The sequence below is a fragment of the Siphateles boraxobius genome, unplaced genomic scaffold (genome assembly GCF_051911475.1).
Source record: "Siphateles boraxobius isolate OS27281-9 unplaced genomic scaffold, OSU_SipBor_1 6, whole genome shotgun sequence".
NCBI classification, from domain to species: domain Eukaryota; kingdom Metazoa; phylum Chordata; class Actinopteri; order Cypriniformes; family Leuciscidae; genus Siphateles; species Siphateles boraxobius.
In genome coordinates, this window is record NW_027509186.1 from 27,932,842 (window position 1) to 27,947,238 (window position 14,397).

At 36.6% G+C, this 14,397-nt stretch overlaps 2 protein-coding genes across 4 annotated transcripts in view; one reads left to right on the top strand and one right to left on the bottom strand.

The window, feature by feature from the left end:
* ulk2 (unc-51 like autophagy activating kinase 2) overlaps positions 1 to 1,054 on the bottom strand; it is a 36,321-nt gene extending 35,267 nt beyond the window's left edge. Inside the window, exon 1 of one of the 3 annotated variants that reach the window (XM_077208577.1) lies at positions 2 to 1,054. In XM_077208577.1, coding sequence (XP_077064692.1) covers positions 2 to 91 — 90 coding nt within the window. In that variant the 5' untranslated portion in view covers positions 92 to 1,054. The remainder of the gene's footprint in view (position 1) is intronic. The other 2 variants (XM_077208579.1, XM_077208578.1) reach the window with 2 other exon arrangements.
* Positions 1,055 to 5,620: 4,566 nt separating this feature from the next.
* aldh3a2a (aldehyde dehydrogenase 3 family, member A2a) lies at positions 5,621 to 14,348 on the top strand. Its single transcript, XM_077208582.1, has 11 exons — positions 5,621 to 5,750; positions 6,841 to 7,021; positions 7,099 to 7,330; positions 7,827 to 7,909; positions 8,759 to 8,967; positions 9,125 to 9,242; positions 9,869 to 10,010; positions 10,077 to 10,243; positions 10,314 to 10,413; positions 10,499 to 10,737; positions 13,994 to 14,348. The coding sequence occupies exons 2-11, from the start codon at positions 6,860 to 6,862 to the stop codon at positions 14,006 to 14,008; spliced, it is 1,467 nt and encodes a 488-aa protein (XP_077064697.1). The 5' UTR covers positions 5,621 to 5,750; positions 6,841 to 6,859; the 3' UTR covers positions 14,009 to 14,348.
* The last annotated feature ends 49 nt before the right edge of the window (positions 14,349 to 14,397 follow it).

Here is a 14,397-nt window from a genome sequence, read left to right on the forward strand (position 1 = left end):
CCTTTTTATGTCTTCCCTTGAAGACGACCGCAAAGGCTCCGTGTCCGACGAGATCTTTTCGGCTGTATTCAAAGTCTCCCACCGTCTCCATTTTTTGGCAAGTGTCCTACTGTGATAACTTACACTACAGCTTGTGATGGAGAGGTTGTCAAGTTCTTCAAAATCTCGTTAGTCCAGACGACAGTCTGTTCAAGAATCCTGTCATCCCCAAATTATCAATGCGAAGGACGATTTAGTACACTTAAGAGTTGACTAACAACTGTCTGTCTTAAGTACGAATAAAAAACAAAGGAATAGCTAAATGTGAAGTTTCATATAGATGCGCAGGATGTTTCGCTGTCACTCTCTGGCCCAGTTAACAAGCCATTTCGCAAAATAGCTTGATGAAATGGCTATAAATCAAACTCAAACCTCTCGAGCTACATGATGTCAGTTCAGTTTAAAAGCAAAGAAAGGGGTTGCAAACCCCCTCTCCCTTTTATTGTGCCTCGTTAGCTCAATAACGGCGCGGTGGGTCATTGAGTTGCCCATCGCGAGCTGGCTCGAATGACAGCCAGAGATTTGCATTTACAATGTAACTTTAGCAGATTTGTACAATTACAATTTAGCAGACAAATCGCAATAAATAATATCTAGATGTGTTACGACATCGATTTTACATTTAAGACCAGCAGTATCGCCTGAATAATAGGTCAGTTCACAAAATAACTGTTCCGTTTAATGCCTTTCTTCTTCAACGATATTGTGCTCTTCTTTAGATCCATATAGCTGTGTACACCCTTTCTTCAGTTCACCCCTCTGTCCTGCTTTCGATTTCGCGGGACAATGGAGGAAAACATCAGCGCTTCACTTTTAAGAAACGCAGGAAAAGATGTTAAAAGCAAGATCCGTTAGGTGAGGGGAGTTTAAGGTTTATCTTCAGTTCGTTTGGAGAAGTTGTCCGTCATCACAGCTTGCTTTGCTGCATTACAATGACACAGAGCTCTTACAGGAGAAGGCTGTCATATTGTGTTCCTCCGCGCACGCGAGTGTGTCGTCTTCCGCCGCGAAGGATAGTCCCGTTAGCTCACCAAAACAAAGCCTGAGCTCTGCAAGAAATCAGAGCATACAAATGAGAAGAATATTTTAAGGACGATGTAAAAAGAAAAAAAATGGAACGGTGTTAATTTTCCACCAGAATAAGGAAGAAAGAAAGAAAGAAAGAAAGAAAGAAAGAAAGAAAGAAAGAAAGAAAGAAAGAAAGAAAGAAAGAAAGAAAGATTAAAGGGAAATATAAATCATATGGCAAAGAAAAATACGCACTTGAAATGTTTGTTGAATATGACTGATAATTACAAAGTTAGTTTGTTGCTAGGCTCTAGAGCTAATTTATCTTTAATGGTAGGCTACAAAACAAACATGACAGCGCTTGGTGCTCCCTCTGGCGGCGGCGACCTGTATGAACAATATAAAGCTAAAGATATTTACCTTGGACAATAAAGAGCTCACTGGCATCCTCAGGTGGTAAAACTCTGCAAAAATATTTTTTGTCTTGTTTTCTATTTAAAATATTTATTCGAATATCTTTATGAGGTGTAAGTCTTTATACAATAAGGTCCTATTAGTTAACATTGAAAAAAAATACAGGTTATTATTAACAATTTTAAGGTTAAGTAAACAAAAAATTTAAATTTTTGGTTGAACTATCCCTTGTTCAACCAAAAATGCAAATTCTGTCATTGTTTACTCACCCTTAAACCTGTATGATTTTCTTTTAATGCAAAATAAGATATTTTGAAGAATGTGGGTAACCAAACAGTTGAATGTGGGTAACCAAACACATTGACTTCCATAGTGTTTTTTTACACTCTATATATGGAAGTTACCCATTTTCTTCAATATATCTTCTTTAGTGTTCAGCAGAAGAAAGAAATTCATACAGGTTTGGAACAATTTGAGGGTGAGAAAATGATGACAGAATTTGCTTTTTTGAGTGAACCCCTTTAATGCATCAACTAACATTAACTAGCAATCAATAGATTTGTTACAGTATTTATTCATCTTTTTAAAGGTTAGTTAACAAAATACAACTGTTCATAGCTCATGTTAGCTGAGGTCCATTAAATAATCTTAACAAACACAATTTTTAATTTTAATAATGTATATGAAATGTTGGTATACTGTTGAAATTAACATTAAGATTAATAATTAATTTAAACGTATTTTTCATTGTTAGTTTGTGTTAACTAATGGTTAACAAATGGATCTAAAGTGTTGCCATTCATGCTTAAAACAAGAAAAATATCTAAAAACTATTGAATTAATTTTTCTTACACCATTGACATGTTTTCTTATTTTAAGCATACACTCACTTTTTTTCAGACAAGACTTAATATCTTATCTCATTTTGCTTCTCAAGTAATGCATCTTGATATAAGAATGTTTAGACATTTGTATCGGAAAACAAGACAAAAAATAATGAGTGACAAATTCCTTTTTGCATTGCAGTATCTCCAGAATTTTCGAGTGCAAGATAATAATACTGTAAATCATACATTTTAGCTTTGCTGGCTTATCACATGCTGAGTGACAGTGAACATGTCTCAACATGCCTTTTGCATGTGAGGCATCAAACTAAAAGGGCTGAGGCTGTAACAGGCATGGATGAGCCCTTCTCACGTGTCACTGGTCACTTTAGCGTTGGTGAACAGCATGATTGTGGTTGTCAGTTTCCATAAGTTTTATTAAAGGGAATGCGTGCCTACCTCTAGGTACAGTATTAAGGTTCAAGCACCATTTATTCACTTATTTGCAATAATCCACAGACATGATGTCCCTCATTACCAGCTTGCTTTGGCTAGACTTTAATTAATCCAACTCTGCTGCATTTTCTGCTCTTGTTTTTATGTAGCCTATCATCTCTATAGTTTACATACCATAGGGATGAAACTTGAACTATAGCAGAGGCTGAATATCACAAGCTAATATTTGCATCATGTTAGATCAAAATAGTTTTTGTATAATTTAATTTGAAAGCAGAAAGGCATTGCTATGAGAAATGATTTGCCCTCACAACTAACATAGCACTGATACCATACATTTTATATCATAGGAAAATGCAGGGTAGGCTAATTTGTGAGACTAAACTATTATTACCATATATTAATATATCAAATTAAATATGCCTATAAAACAATGATAAATAACACATGATAAACAATAATCAAATAATAAACAATAAACATGATATTACCCTTATACAATGTCTACAAAACAGATCTACTCAGACAATTATACATCCAAGTTGGTGTCGATAAAACATGTCTCCTTATAAGGGCAAGTCTAATTAGTTTATAGTTTTATTATTATTATATTTCTAAATTATTGGGCCACAATAACAGCAGACCTTAAAAATATTGTAAAATAATTATCCAAACATGTAACATGACGCTATTGTTTTTTCGTAAAGAGAACTGTAACAATGCGCGTGATGGCGTGCAGTGTCTGAAACGTCAATAACAGCCAGCGAAAAGTAGAATGGCAATCAGGGGGTAAATTCCAAACGGCATTTTTGGCCCTTCGGGAATATGATCAGCTATGACATGATAACTAGGGTGACCACCATCAAACAAACCAAATGTGGGACGATTATAAGTTTGTGTGGGACAACATTTTGTGGGCGGGGTTCGGGCTGGCATCCAGGCTAGTGGGACATGTTACCAACCATGTTACCTTAAACTGTTATATAATGTTTATCTAACTTAATAAAAACCTCTGTATTCTTTGTATTGTATTCATTGTATTTGTATTCTGCTTTTCAGCTGATAAAAAATTATTTGTTCTTTAATCCCTTCCAGAAAACAGCATTACATCACAATGTAACATAGGCTAACATGTCTTTATTTTACATGACATTTTAATTCAACATCACCAAAGGCAGCAGGCATCATAACTATTTTTGAAACATTTCTGACCAAGTCCAACTAAAATCCAACAAAATAAAATAATGAACAAATAAAATATAAACCAAAATGAATTTAGATAATTGACAGTCTTATCTATATTAAGAATATATTAAACCAAAAACGTTCATATTTTTTTTAGAAAGGATGTGAATAAAAAAAACACAGCAGGTAGCCTAAGTTGATAAATTCTGTTAAATTAAAAATGTAATTTACCGAATTATCCATTTGTTTTCTGACAGGGAACACATGGAACGCATCACCGCTCCACATTTTGATTGACAGCCATCACAACCTACTAGTGACCGTGTTTACTCCTGTCCTTTCAACCATTGGTGATAGGATTTAAAAAACGGCTGTGAAAAATAATAATAAAAAATCAACCCTATAGTGGATTCTAAGTGATCAAGGGCTAGCACGTTCCAATTATTTTATTTATTTTATTTTATTAATTAAACATTTACTTACAGAATACAAAAATGAAGATCCATAAGCCCGAAAAGAGAGCCGAGGTTCAGGGACTGATAGATATTAAATCACATTTGAATTCAGAGAAAGAAAGAAAAACAAATAAACACAAACAAAAGTAAAAAAAAAAAAATAGTAGCCTTTTTGTTACAAGAGGTAGATAAGGCTTTGATATAGATCTTAACATAATTTTGAAAGCGAGAAAAATTGGGGGTAACGTTCATAGTTTTACATTTGTGGATAAATTCAGCAAAGGTTCCGCCAGTAGTGGGCACTCATGCAACGTAAGCAATGACGTACATCCGAGGGAAAGAGATGGGGGGAAGTTAGCGAGTGGAATGCATAATGTAAGCAGCCTGTCCTTTTGCTTTTATCAGCGCTGAATGACAGGCTAAGTAGATGGACAAATCAAAAACGTTTGTAGTTAGTAGATATAAATAAATAATTTTAATTGTTTTACAGAGATCGTCGGGCCGATGTCCAATAGCTTCTCATGTACAGTTCCTTGGAATTTGTGTAATGCAACGATTATACTCTTTATAATACCTATATCTGGGGCCACACACAAAACACGATAAGATAAGAATGTGACCCAGGGAGAATTGGGCTCTCTGAGCTTCCATGGTCCTCTGCAGGTAACGCAGAGAAGTTTGTTTGTTGATTGCGTGTAAGAGAATTAGCACCATGATTGGCACTGTCTGGTTACTTCCGGTTTATGGACTGGCTGCAGTAACACGTCTGTGTCCATGCGGGGGCGCTCGCAGGCGAGTGCAGAATGAATGGGAGTCTATGGGGTTTCACCCCCATAAATCCACTTTTCTCAGGATGTAATTTTTTGTCAAGTAATTTGAAAGTTGTTTTCAAAAGGGGGGGCTAAGATAATACACTCAGCTGAAAATTGCATTTTTAAAATCACTTATCTGTTCTAAAAATCCGTTCAAAAATGTGATGACGTCACATAATAGCAGAATGCTAGCGTGTTTAACAACGACCTAACCTGTAAGAAATCGAAAGGACATAAGTACTCGTTCATTCGACTTTTGGACTATAATCTATATTGAACTTGCGGAATCAACAATAAAATCTACATTGATTCAACGACAAGCAGGAGAAAGGGATACATTTAGCCGTGTAGCTCCATAGACTCCCATTCATTCTGCACTCGCCCGCGATCACCCCCAGTAGAATTTTAATGGAACTGCAACCAAGATGATATACAATGGGGGTAATAGGAAGTGCCAAGGCTCTCCGTGAGACGGGCTCTGGTGTTACATGATGCGACTCCCAATGACCCCGACGCAAAATGATGATGTGATCTTATGTTGACGTCTCAGCGTTCAGGTAATCTATACATTTCAGAGATTAGTTCGAATTCCCTGGAATTTTAGCATCGCACAATCTTGCTGATAATAATTATCCTACGGTTCAGTCGTCAGAGATTACGAATGTAAAATGCACAGAGAACTTCCAGTGTTGGTTGTGTCAAAAACTTTACAGAAGAATAAACGTATTTTCCAACTCAGTAAAAACGTATCAAATTTAATTGCTTTTGAACTCGTGTTTCCTAGCTTTACATTATTGTTATTATTATTTTTTTTTTTTTGAATTTTCTCTATGATGCACATAACTTTGTAAAGCAACAGGTTAACATGTTTAATCATCATTTTCTTAACGTGCTGATTATGTAAGGCTAGGCTAGGCTATTTGTTGTCATGTTTATTCTATTGCTGGAAGTGAAGTCATGCCCAGCAGTTGACAAAACCGAGGTAAAACTGATTCAAAAGATTCGAGTCATCGTGGTGGATCAAAATCACAACTAGCACTGCAAACAATTAACGTTACCCACCTCACTTACAGGAATTACGAAATAGATCCTCCTCCTTGAAAATCCAGTTAGAAAAGACGATTTAGCGACAACATTACAATTGAAATAAACTGAAAAATTAATGTAACGTTAAGTGCTTCAAAAAAAGTACAGTGTACACATTTCTGCTTATAAAATCTTGCCTGTGGCTTCTATTGTCAGTGTATTACTCTAAATGCATTTGGTGGACAAAGGCTGGTAATTACCTCAGAGTCAGCTCAATGTGCTATGAATGTTTAAGTTGTTAAGTAGCCTATTTTCTTTAAATAATGATAACCTAAAAAGTGAAGTATTGTACTTGAGTAATGTTAAACTTTCCCAAACTTATAAACTGTAGCTATGATTCTATACAACCCTGGGCATCAGCTATCAAAAGTAACAGGCGTAACATTGAAATCTTTCAGGTAAATTTAATAGGAATACCTAATGTAAACAATGTCATAAATGTGCAAATGTTTTAAAAGGGCTTTAAAACTTTTTCCTTTTTTTCATTATTCTGTCCCCCAATTTTTTAAAGAATGCTTTTAACCTGTTCAATTTTGTTTTGTGAATTATTTCTGCTCATAGACTAGACTGACTTTCCAGAATGTCTCGAGAACAGCTGGCCGTTCAGCAGGCCAGGAAGGCTTTCTTGACTGGAGGGTCTAAACCACTGGAGTACAGAATTAAACAACTTAAAAACCTAAATCGATTCATTACAGAAAGAGCAACAGACATTACTAATGCCCTGAGAAAAGACCTCTATAAGGTGAATCAAAATTGCAAACTCTGCTTTTTTTATTTGGATGAATCTTTTTATTGAACACAATGGCTGTGTTTTTATAGAGTGAAAATGCAACACAGATGTTTGAGATCCTTGGCTTGGAGGGAGAAATCAATCTGGCTGTCAGCAATCTGGCTGAGTGGGCAGCTCCTCGTCCTGTGAATAAAACACTTCTCACCATCTCAGATGATGTGTACATACAGCCAGAACCTCTTGGTGTCGTGCTCATCATTGGGGCATGGAACTATCCAATCGCAGTTACCCTGCAACCCCTTGTGGGTGCCATTGCTGCAGGTAAGCATAAATCCAACTTTTTTTGACATCATCTTCAGAGTCATGTGATTATTACTATGTATTTAAAGGAATACGTCCAAAAAGCATAATTGAAGTGTCAATACTAGTCAGTACGACCAATTACAACACAATATTCAAATGTCATATAATAACTGCTGGTGATTTTTCCACATTTATACAGGTTTCTGTATTTTTAGACCCACATAAATTATGTAAATCAGAGGAAAAAAATTACTGTGTTTTCAAATACTTTCAAAATACATGTATTCCATGCAAGAAGAGAGGAGTTTTATAGAAGCTTTAAGGTCTCCCTGTAGGTTTCCACCATAATAAAAGCTCTATAGATTCTATTATTAATATTGTGTAGTCATATTGAATGGGGAATAATGTTTTTCTTCTATTGTCATTAGCTTATCATATGCTGTCTGGAGATTTTCACTAATATTCTCTTTCTCGTCGGATCTGAGAACTGCCTCTGAAATGTTTGATTCTGTAGGCAATGCTGCAGTGGTGAAACCATCAGAAGTGAGCTCTCACACAGCTAAAGTTATGGAGCTCCTGCCTCTCTACCTGGACCCTGTAATGCTTCATTCAGTGACTAATTAATTTTACTTGCTTAAAGGGATAGTTCACCCAAAAATGAAAATTAGCCAATGATTTACTCACCCTGAAGCCATCCTATGTGTATATGACATTCGGCTTTCAGACGAATACAATCGGAGTTATATTAAAAAATGTCCTGGCTTTTCCAAGCTTGATAATGAGAATGAATGGCTGTTTGACTTTGGAAGTCCATTAAAGCGCATCTATTCATGATTAAAGTCACGGATCTGCGGGGGTAATAAAGGTCTTCTGGAGTGAAGCGATGCGTGCGTGTAAGAAAAATATCCATATTTAAAACTTTATCGACTAAAATAACTAGCTTCCAGCAGACGGCCGTATGCATCAATTAACGCCAAAAGAGTAACACTTGAACTTGACGCACAACGTAATGACGAACGTAGTTGCCGAGCCCTGTTTGTTTGAACCGTGAGAGGCGTCAATTCCCGTCATTACGTTGCGCATCAAGTTCAAGTCTCGGAAGCTAGTTGTTTTAGTCGATAAAGTTTTAAATATGGATATTTTTCTTACACGAATGCATCGCTACACTTCAGAAGACCTTTATTAACCCCCGCATTTCCGTGTCGAGCACTCGAATCATGAATGGATGCGCTTTAATTGACTTCCAAAGTCAAACAGCCATTCACTCTCATTATCAAGCTTGGAAAAGCCAGGACATTTTTTAATATAACTCAGAATGTATTCGTCTGAAAGAAGAATGTCATATACACCTAGGGATGGCTTCAGGGTGAGTAAATCATGAGCTAATTTTCATTTTTGGGTGAACTATCCCTTTAATTCATCTACTATCTCTATTAATGTGTTCAGGAGATGTATAAAGTGGTGACAGGAGGGGTCTTAGAGACCCAGGAGCTGCTAAAGCAGCGTTTCGACCACATCTTCTACACTGGGAACAGCACTGTGGGGAAACTGGTTATGGAAGCAGCAGCTCGTCATCTCACACCAGTGACTCTAGAACTGGGTGGGAAAAGCCCTTGTTATATTGACAAGAACTGTGACATCAGAATTGCCTGCCGGTGAGTTTGCCATGAATTATATAAACCAAAGCTAAATAATTAAATATAGTAGTTTAGAAAAAGCCCAGGTGAGCTCAATAATATTTGGTGTGATAATATGTGATAACTAATTTAGAATAATCAACAAATTTATTCAGCAATGTTCTTACACCATTAGTCGCATTACTTGGGGAAAGTATATGAACTGTGGTCAGACCTGCATTGCACCGGATTACATCCTCTGTGAATCCAGTATCCAAGACAAAGTGATTAATGAGATCCAAAAATGCATCCAGGTATGTATTTAGATGGTATTGCTCTTATGTCAATCTTATGTACAGTATGTTTACATACACAAATTTCTGTCAGTCTGAAGGAATCCAATCTGATATCAGATTCTCGAGGTTGTTTAAATGAGCCCTAAACTTTGATAAACTCTGATTCACATATTCGTTTACATATGCATCACATGTATTTCAAACAAAACTACAGCGCATGCGAAGTGCCCAGTGATAGCATTCAGAACTGGAAAAAGCTGTTGTGATAATTTCACCAGAGCTACCGTGAGCATAATTTACATTTTTGCCTTGATGACATTTTTATTAGAAGAGCTTTTTTAGCACATTTTTCTTCAATCTCCACCAACCAATTCATAAAACGAAGTACGAGTAAATAAAACGAGTAAATAAACATTTGCACGTTCGTAAGATGTAAAAACGTATGTAAACACACATCACTGCACAGTTGAATCTGATTGAGAAAATGGTCTTATACAAGGGTTTACATGCTTAATTTTTACCTTTTGATCAGATTATTTCAGGTCTAAACCACTCCTTCCAATTCTCAATCCATCAGTCTGATTACTAACGGATTATTTGGCTGCATGTAAACGTAAACTACGGTCTTATTTATTCACTTACAGGAGTTTTATACCCATGACCCCAAGAGCTTTGCAGACTATGGACGGATTATTAATCAACGGCATTTTAAGAGGATAATTGCACTTATTGAGGGTAGCACAGTGGCAATTGGAGGAGACAGTGATGAATCGGAATGTTATATCGGTATGTACCCATGTAGCAGAAGTTAAGGAAATATGTTATGCTGTCATGACCATGTGTGTGCTTCAGCTCCTACTGTTTTGAGGGATGTGACATCAGGATCCAAAGTGATGCAGGAAGAGATATTTGGGCCAATTCTGCCCATCATCACTGTCAATGGCTTAAATGAAGCCATTCAGTTCATCAACGAACGAGAAAAGCCACTAGCACTCTACGTTTTCTCTTCCAGTAGGAAGGTAGGTAGATTGATGCATTATTTCTATCTCCTGTAAAACGGCAAACAAACAATTTAAAATTTTCTAACAGGTCATTAAACAGATGATATCAGAGACGTCCAGTGGAGCGCTCTTAGCCAATGACTGTTTGGTCCATTTTACCATAAGTGATTTGCCTTTTGGTGGGGTTGGTGAGTATCTTTATTCATTTTCAGGGTTGTCTAAATCAGCTGTAAAAATTGACACAGGCAATGGATTTATTTGAAATTGTAACAGGGAATAGTGGAACTGGTCGTTACCATGGCAAATATGGTTTTGATCAGCTGAGTCACCTTCGCAGCTGTCTTATTAAGAAGCTGAACATGGAGGGATTGAATCAGATGCGCTACCCACCCCATACAACGGAGAAGTTACGCTGGGCCCGTGTTTTTCTTTTAAAGCAAGTAAATATGACTCGGTGGCGTCAGATGGCACAGGTTGCTATGCTTGCTACGCTGGTGGCCTTTGTGGTGAAGGTGAGATGTTTTCTCTCTCTCTCTCTCTCTCTCTCTCTCTCTCTCTCTCTCTCTCTCTCTCTATATATATATATATATATATATATATAATATATTTAATATATTTAATGGCAACATTTACAGACTTTCAGCTGTTTGCAATGAACAAATCAAACAAAAGTAATTGAAATAGCTCAACACAACAATTGTTTCAAGTGGTTTCCCCAAATTCAACTGAAAATGCTACTTTTAATGACTTCTGCAGTCTCAAAGTTATTCAACTCATTCATGGCAAGCATCTTTATTACTTAGTAGAACTCCCTTTTGCTGTTATGACCTGCTGCAAACGAGATGTATAACCAGACACCAGCTTCTGGCAGCGTTTCTAAAGGGATCTTAGCCCCTTCCTCATCATGAGCAGTGGCCTACAGTTCAGTAATATTCTTGGGTTTGCGTGCTGCAACCACCTTCTTCAAATTCCACAAGAGATTTTCTATGGGGTTCAAGCCAAGTGACTGTGATGGCCACTGTAGAATCTTCCAGGACTTCTTTAGAAACGAAGCCTTGGTGGAATTTGAGGTATGCTTGGGATCATTGACCTGTTGGAAGGTCCAATGACGCCCAAGCTTCAGCTTCCTCACTGTTGTCATGACGTTTTCTCCTAGGATTTCCTGACTTCAATAAATCCATCTTATTGGATCCATCTAAATCCATCTTGCCTTCCACACGCTGCAGGTTTCCAGTGCCAGAGGATGCAACGCAGCCCCAGAGCATCACCGAGCCCCACCATGCTCAACTGTAGACAGTGTGTTCTTTTCAGCATATGCTTTATTCTTCCTCCTCCAGACACACCGCTGATCCATAGGGCCGAAAAGTTCCAGTTTTGTTTCATCGCTCCACAGAACACAATCCCAAAATTTCTGTGGCTTATTTAAATGATTTTGAGCAAATTGGAGCTGACTTTTCTTGTGCTCTTGGGTCAGTAGTGGTATACGTCTTGGAGTTCTGGCATGCGTTTCTGGCATACGCGCTAAATGCCCTGTTTACATGAGAATGCTTGCGGGTGAAAACGTAAAAATATTTTATCAGATGTTCCTTTCGTTTACACGGCGATGGCGTTTTTGGGGCTTAAAAATCCAAAAAAGTGAAACCACCCTCCAGAGTGGAAATCTTAAAAACGCTCACACCGTCACATCTTCAAACTGGCATGCGCCAGTACAAGAAAATAACAACCAACATGTCGGATTATTTCCATACTTCGGACCTTCAAGTTGCCCTAGCAGCTCTGATAAACGTACAAGGGTCTTTTTGCTGTTCGCGTCGTCATCTTTTGATTTCGTGCAATTAGGGAGAGAATTAGAAGGAAGGTTGTACGCAGGCGGCGGACTTGGTGTTGTTGTGTGGCAGTGCTTCACATTGCCACCTAGCCGCCTGGAGTGCATACTACATCGAATTTCACACACTTTTGCATCACCATATGCACGCAGATTTCCCCCCCATAACGCTCATCTAAACGCAGAGTAAAAAGTGATAACGCAACGCCACTTTTGCGTTTTCTCTTCAGATCGTTTCCGTGTAAACATAGCCTTACTGTGCAAGCTGAAACCTCAGTGCCTGTTGCCACCAAGTCTTGCTGCAGGTCTTTTGCAGTCACTCAAGGAGTTTTCTGAACCTGTCTTCTCAGAAATCTGGTTGCAGCGTTGATAGCTGCCTTTTTCTGCCCCGTCCAGGTAGTATTTAATAATTTATTTATTTTTATAATTTTTTTTTAGACTTTGCATAGGACACAGGATTAAATACAAACTTGCATAAATCAATAAACATCCAACAGGGATGTGCAATAAGTGTAATGAACCAGAAAAAGTTGAATGTTCTCAAAAACTGATTAGCATATAGAGAAATAAAAGACATGATTTAAAGGACAAGCTGCAGGAAATGGAACATAATACACTATCATTAGAAAATCTGCTGGCTAAAAAATAATACACTCCAGCTAGATAAAGTCCTTTTATGCAAAACCATAGACCCACTTTTATCTACAAATAAAGTATAATTATGGGAACATTGATCTTGAAATGAGTTTTATCGTGTGTTACTGTCATAACCGAATGCTGAATGGAGAATGACTGAGGTGAGATAAGTTTCCATTAACTTCAAATTAACAACTTAAATATTAATTTGTACTTCACATTAAGCTGAATGGCTTACGTCCAGGTAGTGTAACCACTGTTCCTTTAACTTTGAACTTGCGAACTATGCTTCCAACTGTATCTCTAGGAACATTTAATGTTTTCGCTAACTTTTTGTATACTGTTCCTTGTTTGTGAAGGGTGATGAAATCTTCTCTTAACTTTTTGGACCATTCTTTTGACTAATATTATTGTCTCCATATTTCAAACGTGACACTCAACAAACCTAGCCAGTTCAGATATTTTGTGTGTTCTAGCTCAAGCACATTTGGTGCAACTAACAAAGCCCTTGATAAGTTGCATCGGGTGTGATTGAGACACCTTTTTCACAGATTTGTGGTGTTGTGAGGGATTCTATTAAAGGATTAAATAATTTTGAAACTGCAGTTAAAAAAGTTGCATTTTCAGTTCAATTTGGGGAAACCACTTGAAACATTTGTTGTTGAGCTATTTGAATTTCTTTTGTTTGATTTGTTCATTGCAAACAGCTGAAAGTCTGTATATTTTGCCAATAAGCCTGATTTGCAGTGGGGGTTGAATAATTTCGATTGCAACTATATATATATATATATATATATATATATATATATATATATATATATATAATGTGTAATATTGTAAAATATTTGTACAAATTAAAATAATTGTTTTCAATTTGACTATACTTTCAAAATATAATTTATTTCTATGATCCAAAGCTAAATTGTCATAAGCCATTACTTCAGTCTTCAGTGTCACACAATCCTTCTGAAATCATTCTAATATGCTGATTTATTATCAATGTTAAGACAGTTGTGCTGGTTGATATTTTTTTATAATCTGTGATACTTTTGTTCAGGATTCTTTGATGAATAAAAAGTTAAAGAAGAAAATTGCAGCATAGAGTTACTTTTTGCCTACCTAATAGCTGGTATAATCAGAATGGCAAATTCTTTTATTAGTTAATATGCCTTGAAATATCTGTTTAGGCAGATTGTAAAGTAGAGGCATTTACACTTTGACTTTAGTCATGAATGTCATGCCTTGAACAGTCTTTTTATTGTAAAACATTTAATGTGAAATTATTTCATTTATTTTGTGCTTTGCAGAGGTTCTTGAGATGACGAACGAAGGACAACCTGAAGATTGTCTTTTTGACCCAGGGCTGGTGATGGATAAATTTGTCCATGCATATTAAAGATGTTAACGTATATCCATCACTCACAATTTATAAGAGCATATTATGATCTTGAATGAAATCAGATGATTCATTTTTACTTGGAGTTCTGTTACAAGTAAGCAATCATATGGTGTAAAATACTTTTGTTAGTGTTTTATGATAGCTTTGATTAATTGGTGATTAGCATTATGTAATAAAGGAAAAAGCATAGCCTACGTCTGAGTTCTATGCCAAGTGTAACCATCTGAATTATTTACATGTTTAATAAAGTTACAATACCTGTATATTGCTCCACGTTCTCCTATTTGTAGTAGAATTTTGTGCATCATATTG

Coding starts and splice junctions, on each gene's coding strand:
- aldh3a2a (XM_077208582.1), top strand. CDS start 6,860: ATGTCTCGAGAACAGCTGGCCGTTCAGCAGGCCAGGAAGGCTTTCTTG. Junction 7,910..8,758: donor TGCCTCTCTACCTGGACCCT/GTAATGCTTCAT, acceptor TAATGTGTTCAG/GAGATGTATAAAGTGGTGAC. Junction 9,243..9,868: donor AGATCCAAAAATGCATCCAG/GTATGTATTTAG, acceptor ATTCACTTACAG/GAGTTTTATACCCATGACCC.